Below are 12,157 nucleotides of genomic sequence, written 5' to 3'. Positions count from 1 at the left end.
AGCCCTGGAACGTGTGAGTGAACCACCTTACAAGGCAAGGACAATTAGGGTAGCAGATGGAATTAAGGTTGCTACTCAACTGTGCTTAAAACAGAGAGAACAACTCAGGCCATCCAGGTGTGCCTGACATAATTACTGCAAGGAGCCTCGGAAGCAGAAGAGGAGGCAGAAGTGGGTGACCCAGAGAGATGGCAGTGTAAGAAGGATGTGGCCTCACATTGCTGACTCTGAAGGTGGATGAAGCAAAGCAGTGTGGGAGGCCATGAGGAGCTGGGAAGGGAAAGCAGTGGGGTCTCCCCTCAGTTTCCAGAGAGGCACACAGTCCTGCTGCTGCTGTGATGTCAGCCTAGCAAGACCCATTTTAGACTTGTGATCTGCAGAACTACCTGACCGTAAGTGTGCTGTTGTAAGGCAGAGAGCTCCTAGCAATCTGTTAAGGGCAGTGGTAGGAAACTGGTCGGGGCAGGAGGCGAGCTGCTTACTCCCAAGGGACTTCTCGGGGAAGGGCTCTGCAAGCTGCATGTTGATGCCCACCCTCTTGCTGTCTCCAGCTGGAGAAATTACAACCTGCGGTAATGCTGGCTGAGCCCAACGTGGGGCTTGCCTTGCTATTGATCGCAACTGTCCTCATCCCCACCAGCCCCTCTCCAGTGCTAACAGCCCACCAGAAGTCAAGTGCACAAAACGAGACAACTTCTCATTCCCCCTTCTTCCAAGGGCTCGACCAACCTCGGGGGAAGGTGATGTCCAAGGCGATGTCATAGGATTCGGCGAAGATCAGGATGTTTTCAATCTGAACGACACCAACAAGGTTTTCTGCGTCTAGAACCTGGAAGGGTGAGACAGCTCCTCAGCCAGGGAGAGACCCGTGAGGCCTGACCCACGGAACATGTGTGGGAGTCACAGGGGGACCCGGTAGGGAGTGTTTTAGCAGCGTGGTCCACCACAGGTTGTTTACTTTCAGTGAGCACTGGTAGAATGATCGCCCCCCCATAACTCCCTCTGGGGAATGCTGGTGCAGACAAAGTTGGATTGGGGACAACAGCAGCAGCCCTGCTTTGTCCTTTTCTCTGGGTTTCAATTATTTCCATGATTGTCACTATATTCTTTTAAAAATGAACCTTTTAATTACATTTTTCCATTAACCTTTTTTAAAAAAAATTTATTTATTTACTTGAGAGACAGAGTAACAGATAGAGAGAGGGAGAGACAGAGGGAAAGGTCTTTGATCTGCTGGTTCCCTCCCCAAATGGCTAACAGCCTAGGCTGCATTGATCTAAAGCCAGGAGCCAGGAGCTTCTTCTGAGTCTCCCACATGGGTGCAGGGGCCCAAGGACTTGGGCCATCTTCTACTGCTTTCCCAGGCCATAGCAGAGAGCTGGATTGAAGTAGAGCAGCTGGATGCTGGCAGTGCAGGTGGCAGCTTTAACCACTATGCCACAGCACCAGCCCTATGGGGTCTTTTCTTAAAATCAGAATTAATTGGGGGCTGGCATTGTGGTATAGCAGGTTAAGCCTTTGCCTGTGACGCTGGCATCCCATATGGGTGCTGGTTTGAGACCTGCCTGCTCCACTTCTATCCAGCTCCCTGCTATTGCATTTGGGAAAGCAGGGGAAGATGGCCTGGGCGAAGCTCCTGGCTGAGGCAGGCAGGACTGGAGGCCAGGGAGGACCCTGTGCTTGATTCTGACTGTGGTGGGCATCCAGCAAAGTGCATCAGACGAGGGTAACCAGACCTCGCTGGTGTGGCAAAGATTACCAGGGACTCTTGAGGAGAGTAGGAAGAGGGGTGGCAGCTGGGAAGCCTCTGCAGAAGTCCAGCTGAGAGCTGCCACAGGCTGCCTGACCAGGGTGGTGGTGGCAGTGTAGAAGGTGCAGTCGATGGGAAGGAGGCACACTGGGACCTAGAACCAGTAAAGCTTGGAGGGGTGGCTGTCGGGGAAAAGCAACTCCAAAGTGTCTACTGCGAGCAGTGGGGTTGGAGGGAGGGTGACATTTACTAAGATGGGAGTCTTACAGGTGACTGTTCAGGGTGTGAAATCAGGAGTCAATGCTTACCTAGGTTTAGGCACATCATTCATTCATTCCACACTGAGTGCTGTCCTTGACACTGGGATGTGGCTGATGGATTTCAAACAGGGATCAAACGGGAGCACATAACAAGCAGACCTGGCTGTGTGTGTGTGTGTGTGTGTGCATGCGCGCACGGGAGCCCAGTGTGCACACATGCATGTGACGGAGCGTGTGGCTGTGTGAAGCCTCACCTCCAGCCGGATGGCCTTCTTGATGTTGACAGGCTTGGAGGGCTGGAAGTACACGTGCAGGCCGTACTCCGCCCTGGGCGGGATGATGCCCTGCGTCATGGACACGGTGAAGTCCTCGCCCAGGTGCTCCAGGCTGGTGATCCGCCAGGCCACAGGCAGGGGCATGGTGTTGCGGAGAAGCACCACCTTGGACTCTTTTCTGCACAGACCAAAAGAAACGGTCAGTTTTAGAATCACAGTTCCTCTTTCACGTGTGGGTGTTCACAAACTTATTAACCCTTCTTTTCTGTTTTCTTTAGATCTCTTAGTTTAAGGGGGCTGGACTAATTTTTATGAATCTTATTTTTTTCACATATAATTTAGCCTAAATTATCCCAAAGTGAACAATGCAACATAAAAACTTAGAGCAAAGCTGTAAGAACTCTATTTTTTTTAAGAAAACTTTTATTTAATAAATATAAATTTCGAAAGTACAACTTTTGGATTATAGTGGTTTTTTTCCCCCCATAACCACCTGTTTGAATACTAGTTTTACTGTTAATTCACATAGTACAACACATTAAGGACAGAAATCCTAGATGGGGAATAAGTGCACAGTGACTCCCGTTGTTGATTTAACAATTGACATTCTTACTTATGACGTCAGTAATCACCTGAGGCTCTTGTCATGAGCTGCCAAGGCTATGGAAGCCTCTTGAAGAACCCTATTCTTTATCCAGATTTGCCAGTGCTTATGTTTGCCTGCTTTGCTTTGTACATTCCCTTCCCCCATCCACAGCACCCCCCCCCCACCCCCCAACCTGAAGAGGCCAAGGCATCTTTGGCTGTCTGACAAGGTCACAGAAGGTCTGTCTCTGCAGGGCGTGAGAAGGACAAGCTGCAGTGGTTTTAGATTTACTGATACTGATGCAAAAACCCGGAGTTTCCTGGGGATCTCACTGATGATCACTATATTCTTGGAAATCTGTGAGAGACAACCTCTGCTCAAAACGACCACTGACAGTTGAGCTGCTTGATGGACTAGATCCTCCTAGAGTAATCCAACCCCTTTTGATGCTTCAGTTATCTGCAGTAAAAGCCTAGAGGGAACTCCAAACTGTAGGGCATATGGTATGTAGTTAGACCTGATTCAGGGTAAGGGGGACCTTGGGGAAGGTCTTCAGTCTCCTGCTTTAATCCACTTGAGAGTACGTCTTATCATAGACTGATGACTTGTAAATGAGAATTAGCAATTTAAGTCGCTGGGAGAAATACAAACAGTGGTAAATACCTTAGTTTGTGTGGCCTGGTGGAAAGAACATAAAGTAATTATCAAAATTAAGGAGCGTCTTAAATGAGTTACTAAAATTAAACAGTTGTGAAGGGTTATGGAAAGGACATGCATAATGAATGGGTTTGTTTGAGCAGGGTGTTAATGGTTACTAGCAGAGTTAAACTAAAAGGTAGATGTTCCAATCTTTGTAATCAATTGTTGTAAGTAGATGTTCTGATTCTTTGCAAAATAACCACTATGTTTTTTGTAATCGATTATTATATAATTTAGCATCACTTTGAGTCTCTGTTCTATTGTATCTCAAATATTAAGTAAACCTTTAAAATCAAAGAAATTGTTACATGGCCATGGAAATCAGGATTAGGGAGGGGTTACATGTAATACAAGGTCAATGGTTTAAAGCGGATGGGAAACAGACTTTGTTATCATAAGGAAAAATCATTACCTCTGTAAGGATCACTAATGAGTGGACATTTGCAGAATTTATGAGAACAGCAAAGAATGCATAAAATGAACAGCGGATGTAACTTAGGGTATAAAAATAAAGTCTGGTACTCTCTCATCGGAGCCATGCTCAGCCTTGCTGTGAGTGTTTCTCATTCCTCCCTATGCCGACAACTCTTACACTTTCAGGAACCCCTGGACCTGCTGGAGCTGGACTCTGGCTCAACCTTTTGAAATTCAATTGGAGATATTTTGCTTCCGTACCTTTAAAAATGTCAGTGCATATTTCCTAAGGAAAAGAGTGCTTATTAAATGTAGGGAAGGCCGGCGCCGCGGCTCACTAGGCTAATCCTCTGCCTAGCGGCGCTGGCACACCGGGTTCTAGTCCCGGTCGGGGCGCCGGATTCTGTCCCGGTTGCCCCTCTTCCAGGCCAGCTCTCTGCTGTGGCCAGGGAGTGCAGTGGAGGATGGCTCAGGTGCTTGGGCCCTGCACCCCATGGGAGACCAGGAAAAGCACCTGGCTCCTGGCTCCTGCCATCGGATCAGCGCGGTGCGCCGGCCGCAGCACGCCGGCCGCGGCGGCCATTGGAGGGTGAACCAACGGCAAAGGAAGACCTTTCTCTCTGTCTCTCTCTCTCACTGTCCACTCTGCCTGTCAAAAATAAAAATTAAAAAAAAAATAAATGTAGGGAATTTTTTTTTTGACAGGCAGAGTTAGTGAGAGAGAGAAAGACAGAGAAAGGTCTTCCTTTTCCATTGGTTCACCCCCTAAATGGTCGCTATGGCCGACGCGCTGCACCAATCCAAAGCCAGGGGCCAGGTGCTTCCTCCTGGTCTCCCATGCGGGTGCAAGGCCCAAGCACTTGGGCCATCCTCCACTGCCATCCTGGGCCACAGCAGAGAGCTGGACTGGAAGAGGAGCAACTGGGACAGAATCTGGCACCCCAACCGGGACTAGAATCTGGGGTGCTGGCGCCGCAGGCGGAAGATTAGCCAAGTGAGCTGTGGCGCCGGCCAAATGCAGGGAATTTAACTCTGATATGATACTATTATCTAATCCATATTCACATTTCAACATTGTTCCAACCTTTTTTTTTTTTTTTCAAGATTTATTTGAAAGGCAGAAATACAGAGAGAAAGCAAGAGTGAGCGAGCGAGCGAGCTATCTTCCATCTGCTGGTTCACTCCCCAGAGGGCTGAAACTACCAGGGCTGAGCTAGGAACCAGGAGCTTCATCTGGGTTTCCCATGTGGGTGCAGTGGCCCAAGCACTTGGACCATTTTCTATTGCTTTCCCAGGCAAATTATCAGGGAGCTGGATTGGAAGTGCAACAGCTGGGACTTGAACCAGCACCCATGTGGGTTGCTGGCATTGCAGGCATAGGCTTTACCCTCTATGCCACAATGCCAGCTCTCCAAATAGTTTTTTTCCCAGTCAAGGATTCAACCCAGGCTCATGCATTTTGTTCAATTGTCGTGTCTCTTTAGTCTCCTTTAATCTGAAAACTTTCTTCTGCTGTTCTCTGTGCTTTCTCAGCCTTGGCATTTTGAAGATTACATGGCAGCCAGTTTTCAGGAGGCTTCTTCAGCTGGGTCTGTCTGCTGTTCCTCTGTGTCTAGATCTGGGATCTACACTTCTGGCAGGAGTACTGGGGAGTTGCTGTTGTATCCTTTTCAGTGCACTGTATCAGGAGTTCCACGATATCTGCTTGCCCCAATATTAGTGATGTCGGCTTGATGACTTGCTTAATGTGCTTCTTAACAGATTTCTCCACGTGGATTTAGTGTCTTTTCTGTTATAATTAGTAACTAACTTGGGGGAGGAATTTTGGGACTATCTAAATACTTTATTCCTGGTTAAAGGTCTGCATACTAGTTTTACCACCTGTTGATCATAATCTAACTCCATCAACCCTTCTGTATTTGTTACTTTGTATTCCACTGGCCAGAAGAGCATTCCATTCTCCTTCATGCACTCATTTATTAATTTACTTTTTTATATCAGTATAATTCACCAGTGGTGTCTTATTTAATGGGTTACAATCCATTTATTATCACAGTCATCATTTATTTTGACAGTCATTTGAGCCAGCGGGGAGGCCCTTCAGGTTGGCACCTGTGTCCTTGCACTAGGTCTCTGTGACTCTGTAAGTACTTCTTTACTTTCTGGCTAAACCAAAAGTGTCCAGCTCATCTGGAGCTTCTTGTATTTTTCTTGTCCCAGCTTTGGAAAGAGTCGATCATGTGGTGCTTTGTTTATTTTACGTGGAGAATGATGTTTCGAAGTCAAGATATGAATGTTGGTGTGCTTACTGTTCCTGGTGTTTCACTGTCTTCAAGTCCTCTCAGCTTACAGAGCTGGAAATCTGTGTTTATCCTATATCTGTCCATTAATTAAAAATGGCTGAATATTAAAAATAATGACTTCATATTGATACCTCCAGCTCCAACTCAATGTTATATGCTACACTCTAGTCTCTCTTCATATTTGAATTTTCCTTCTCTGAAATTGAGAAGCCTGGCTATAATTCAATAATTTTATAATTTGCATTATAGCCAGAAAATATAATTTGTATAATTTTAATTACGTAACATTTAAAAATTTATGTATTTATTGCCGGCGCCGCGGCTCACTAGGCTAATCCTCCGCCTAGCGGCGCCGGCACACCGGGTTCTAGTCCCGGTTGCCCCTCTTCCAGGCCAGCTCTCTGCTGTGGCCAGGGAGTGCAGTGGAGGATGGCCCAGGTGCTTGGGCCCTGCACCCCATGGGAGACCAGGAAAAGCACCTGGCTCCTGGCTCCTGCCATCGGATCAGCGCGGTGCGCCGGCCGCAGTGCACCGGCCGCGGCGGCCATTGGAGGGTGAAGCAACGGCAAAGGAAGACCTTTCTCTCTGTCTCTCTCTCTCACTGTCCACTCTGCCTGTCAAAAAAAAAAATTATGTATTTATTTATTTGAGAGGGAGAGACAGAGTGTGTTCCCATCTACTGGATTAGCACCCAAAAGGCTGGGAGCTGGAACTCAATCCAGGTTTCCCATGTGGCTGTCAGGAATCCAATTAACTGGAACATATCTGTTGCCTCCCAGGGCAACAGAGCTTCCTGAATCAGCAGGAAGTTGGAGTCAGGAGCTGGAGCCAGGACCTGAACTCAGGTACTCTGATGTAGTATGCGGGCTCCTTAAGAACCAGGCTAAACACCTACCCTAAGCAGGTAAAGTGTAATGAGACGTGCTTTATGATGCTCAGCACTCCACAGTGAATGCTCCACGTACACCTGAAACAAGCATGATTCTACAGTTGCTTAGTGTGCTCGCCACTTTCATTAGGTCAAGGCAGTTGACAGTTGCTCGGATCCTTTTATCACTACTTTGTTTTTTTGATTAGTAGTCCTCTTAAGCATTCAGAAATGAATATTAATATTTCCAACCATGATTACAAATTTATCTAGTTGTCTCTTTAGTTTTACTGGTATTTGCCTTATGTATTTTTGAGCTCTGTTATGGGGATATATATATATATATATATTTTTTTTTTGACAGGCAGAGTGGACAGTGAGAGAGACAGAGAGAAAGGTCTTCCTTTCTCTGTTGGCTCACCCTCCAATGGCCACTACGGCTGGCGCTCATCTGAAGCCAGGAGCCAGGTGCTTCTCCTGGTCTCCCATGGGGTGCAGGACCGAAGCACTTGGGCCATCCTCCACTGCACTCCCTGGCCATAGCAGAGAGCTAGACAGGAAGAGGAGCGACCAGGACAGAATCTGGCGCTCCGACCGGAACTAGAACCTGGTGTGCCAGAGCCTCAGGTGGAGGATTAGCATATTGAGCTGCAGTGCCGGCGGGATATATATATTTTTGATAATTATGTCTTCTTGGGGCCGGTGCTGTGGCACAGTGGGTTAAAGCCCTGGCCTGAAGCGCCAGGATCACATATGGGTGCTAGTTCTAGTCCTGGCTTCTCCTCTTCCCATCCAGCTCTCTGCTATGGCCTGGGAAAGCAGCAGAAGATAGCCCAAGTCCTTGGATCCCTGCACCCACGTGGGAGACCCGGAAGGAGCTCCTGGCTCCTGGCTTTGGATCAGCACAGCTCCGGCTGTTGCGGCCATCTGGAGACTGAATCAGCAGATAGAAGACCGACTCACTCACTCACTCACTCACTCACTCTCTCTCTCTCTCCCTCTCTCTCTTTCCCCCTCTCTCCATAACTCTTTCAAATAAATAAAATATTTAAAAAAATAATTATGTCTTCCTTACGATTTGACCCTTATACTATTATGAAATACATTCTTTTTAATCTTTGGTAATATTTTTTGTCTTAAAAATCTGTTCTAGGGGCCAGCGCTGTGGTGTAGTATTAAAGCCGCCACTTGCAGTGCAGGTATCCCATATGGGCGCTGGTCAGAGTCTCGGCTGCTCCACTTCTGATACAATCTCTGCCATGGCCTGGGAAAGCAGTAGAAGATGGCCAAAGTCCTTGGGTCCCTGCACCTATGTGGGAGACCCAGAAGAAGCTCCTGGCTCCTGACTTCAGCTTGGCACAGCTCTGGCTGTTGTGGCCATCTGGGGAGTGAACCAGCAGATGGAAGACCTCTCTCTCTCTCTGCCTCTTTTTCTCTCTCTGTAACTCTGCCTTTCAAATAAATCAATAAATCTTTAAAAAACCCTCTTCTGTCTGGAATTTTTTGGTCCTATCTTTTTTCATGTCTTTCTTCTTCCCTGCCTTTCTTTAGTTTAATCAAATATCCTTAAATATTGTTTTAATTCCTTTATTGGCTTTTCTTTTTTTTGCTATGTTTCTGGGGTGGATGAGTTTTTACATCTGGTTTATAATCCATTCCTTTCCTGATTCTGGGGAGATGCTCCCAGAAAAAGAAGGCAGGAACCCTGGTCTAACCTCCTTGTAAACATGCTAACTGGATCTGATAGTAAACAGACTAACGGTATTTCCTAAGAGACAAATCATCGCTTGGAAGGATGTTAACCGGATGTTCCTGATTCAGGATTTCTTATGTAAATAAACTTGTATGGAATCTGGGTTTCTGGGACTGGGTTTATGGATCCCAGGTGATGCCCTGTATATAAAATCTTACAGCTGCAGGCACGTGCCACAGTGACTGAGACACTGCTGGGGATGTCTGCATCACACACAGAAATGCCGGGGTCTCAGTCCTCGCCCTGTTCTCACTTCCAGCTTCCTGCTAATGCACGCCCTGGGAAGGAAGCAGCAGGCGATGGCTCACGGAGACCACGTGGGAGACAGAGGGTTGAGTTCCTGGCTCCCAGCTTTGGCCTGGCCCACGCCCAGATTTTTGAGGTGACAATCCAGCGGACGAGAGAGCTCTGTCGCCCTCTATGTCTATCTCTCTTGCCTTATAAATAAATAAACAAAATGTAATACAATCTAAATATGTTTCATAACCAATTCTCCCTGTTGAGTGAAGTCACACACAAACCTCACTTAGAGGCCAAGCTATTTATCTGGGCCTGATATGGAGAGAAAGAATCTGCATAATCCTAAAGGATGTTCCAGGTGCCTTCTCCTTCATCTCTACCTTACGATTTTTTATATCCTTGAAATTGCTAGCAAAGCTCGATACTAGGAAACACCTTGTTTCTGTGGGTCTGGTTTAGGAATACATTCCTTTGTGCTAGCTCAATGGCATGGCACTATTTTTATTTTAGTAGTTGCTCTATGGATTGCAATATGCATCCATAACCTATCAGGGGCTACTTTAGAATTGATATTCTAGGGGCTGGCGCTGTGGCTCAGCGGGTTAACGTCCTGGCCTGAGCACCGGCATCCCATCTGGGTGCTGGCTCTAGTCCCGGCTGCTCCTCTTCTGATCCAGCTCTCTGCTATGGCCTGGGAAAGCAGTAGAAGATGGCCCAAGTCCTTGAGTCCCTGCACCTGTGTGGGAGACCCGGAAGCAGCTCCTGGCTCCTGGCTTCGGATTGGTGTAGCTCTGGCCGTTGCGGCCATCTGGGGAGTGAACCAGTGGATGGAAGACCTCTCTCTCTGTTTCTACCTCTCTCTGTAACTCTTTCAAATAAAATAAATCTTTAAAAAAAAAAGAATTGATATTCTATCATTTCATATAAGATGTAAGATTCTTGTTTTTGTAGTAATTCCTTTTATACTCTACCACTCATTGTATGAGGCACTGTTGATATATATCATAAGTACACACATAGATTGATCTACATAACATAAATTCTACAACACAATATTAATATCTTTAGTTAATCACCTTTGAACGTAAATCAAGAAAGGCAAAGTGAAATATTTTATATTAAGTCACATATTTAACATTTTCAATACCCTTCATTAAATCCTATATCTCTGAATTTAGGATTTCTGATGTTACTTCCTTTAGTTTGAAGACCTTCCTTTAGAATATTTTGTGGGGCCAGTGCTGTGGCATAGCGGGTTAAGCTGGCTCACACATGGGCGCAGGTTTGAGGCCCAGCTGCTCCACTTCCAATCCACCTCTCTGCTGTGTCCTGGGAAAGCATTGGAGGATGGCACAAGTCCTTGGGCCCCTGCACCCGTGTGGGAAACCCAGAAGAAGCACCTGGCTCCTGGCTTCGGATTGGCGTAGCTCAGGCTATTGCGGTTATCTGGGGAGTGAACCAGTGGATGGAAGACCTCGCTCGCTCTCTCTCTGCCTCTCCTTCTCTCTCTGTGTAACTCTTTCAAATAAATAAATAAATCTTACAAAAGAATATTTTGTAATGCATGTATGCTGGTAATAAATTATCTTAGTTTTGTTTACCTGGAAAGGTATTTTACCTTCATTTCTAAAAGATATTTTTGATACAGAATTTTGGGTTGATAACACTTTTTCCCAGTACATCGACAATGTCATTCCCTTGTCTTCTGGCTTCCATTACTGATGTTAAGTCAGACATAGCTCATATTCCTCTAGTTGCTTTCAAGATTTCTCTTTATTTCTCTTACTATACATTGCCCTTGCATGGCTTTGTTATTTGGTTATTAACCTAACATGTAAAATAGATGGAGTTTATATTATTAATCTGAGATATCCTATAAAGAAAATGAATTTTAAGGGAGGTTAAGTGATGGCCCCAAAGTTACAAGACTTTGGCAAGACTTTGGACTACACCTGCTTGACATCTATAGTTGTGTCTAATTTGGATCTCACCACAGAGACCAGAAAAAGCACTTCTGGTTACTTCAATTATTACACCTTCCACTAATCAATATTTATTAGGGAAGAGGCCTCATTGATACGTATCCTAATGATAGTCTCTCTCAGAAGCTCAGAAATGTATGCAAAATAATGTAATTCCTATGTAAAATATGTATAATATATGTAAATAATGATTCTATAATTCCAGTGAATGGATATGTAAGTTGTAGTTTTGTATGCTAATTTCTAGAGCACAAATTGTGATCTTTTCAGGTAATGGCTACTTTGAGAATCAGAAGGAAGCTAGTTCTTCTGAGAAAAATGCCAAGATGCACACACTTGGGCAGCTGATCTTGGAGGGGTCCAGTTCATTTTAAGTCCATCAACTGAACCCAAGTTAGCAACCTGTGAACTAAATGGGATGACTAACATCCTGGTCTTCCCAGGGACAAGGAGTTTCCCAGGATGTGACTCTCAGTCAAAAGCCAGTAAAACCCAGAGTAAACCAGAATGAGTTGGTCACCATGGGACTAAATGTTCCTTAAATTACGTAGTAATCCTGGAGTCTAGAATTCTCACCTGTGCAGCAAGAGCCGGTCAAAATGTAACTGCCTGGGTTCCAGTTCTAGTTCTGGGCGGATTCCCTGGCAGCTTAGTTTGAAGATGGCGGGCTCGGGGTTCTCCTTGATGCAGCAGACAATGCTGTCTTCAAAGGTACCCACTGCAGTAGGGTAGGCCCACACGTTTAGGGTCTAATGGAAGAGTGGAAACAAAGTACATTTATGGCGAGGATGCCACGGCCTCGGGCGCCCTGAGAAAGCCCTGCCTGGGGCACCTGCTTACCTGCTTCTCGCTGGGTTTCAGAATCATGTTGATGGGCTCCAGGAAGTAGGTGCTCGCTCTGACGTCGTTCTGAAAACAGAAGAATGCCTCCACCACCATGGGGGAATTGTTGAGGATCGTCAGTGTCTCCACATTGTCTGGGAACAAGGAAGACTTGTACCTGGAAGGGAACAAAAACGGGGATGTG

At 46.1% G+C, this 12,157-nt stretch overlaps 1 protein-coding gene across 4 annotated transcripts in view; it reads right to left on the bottom strand.

Annotated features, from left to right (window-relative positions):
* HYDIN (HYDIN axonemal central pair apparatus protein) overlaps positions 1-12,157 on the bottom strand; it is a 409,263-nt gene that overhangs the window by 82,929 nt on the left and 314,177 nt on the right. For all 4 annotated transcript variants that reach the window (XM_051847253.3, XM_070062720.2, XM_051847256.3 and 1 more), the window contains 4 exons: positions 11,971-12,130; positions 11,707-11,879; positions 2,265-2,463; positions 730-829 (listed from right to left, as the gene is read on the bottom strand). In XM_051847253.3, coding sequence (XP_051703213.3) covers positions 730-829; positions 2,265-2,463; positions 11,707-11,879; positions 11,971-12,130 — 632 coding nt within the window. The remainder of the gene's footprint in view (positions 1-729; positions 830-2,264; positions 2,464-11,706; positions 11,880-11,970; positions 12,131-12,157) is intronic.

This window comes from Oryctolagus cuniculus, chromosome 18 (genome assembly GCF_051225735.1).
Source record: "Oryctolagus cuniculus isolate XC-2025 breed Fujian yellow rabbit chromosome 18, ASM5122573v1, whole genome shotgun sequence".
NCBI lineage: Eukaryota > Metazoa > Chordata > Mammalia > Lagomorpha > Leporidae > Oryctolagus > Oryctolagus cuniculus.
This window is presented reverse-complemented; position numbering and strand designations above follow the sequence as displayed.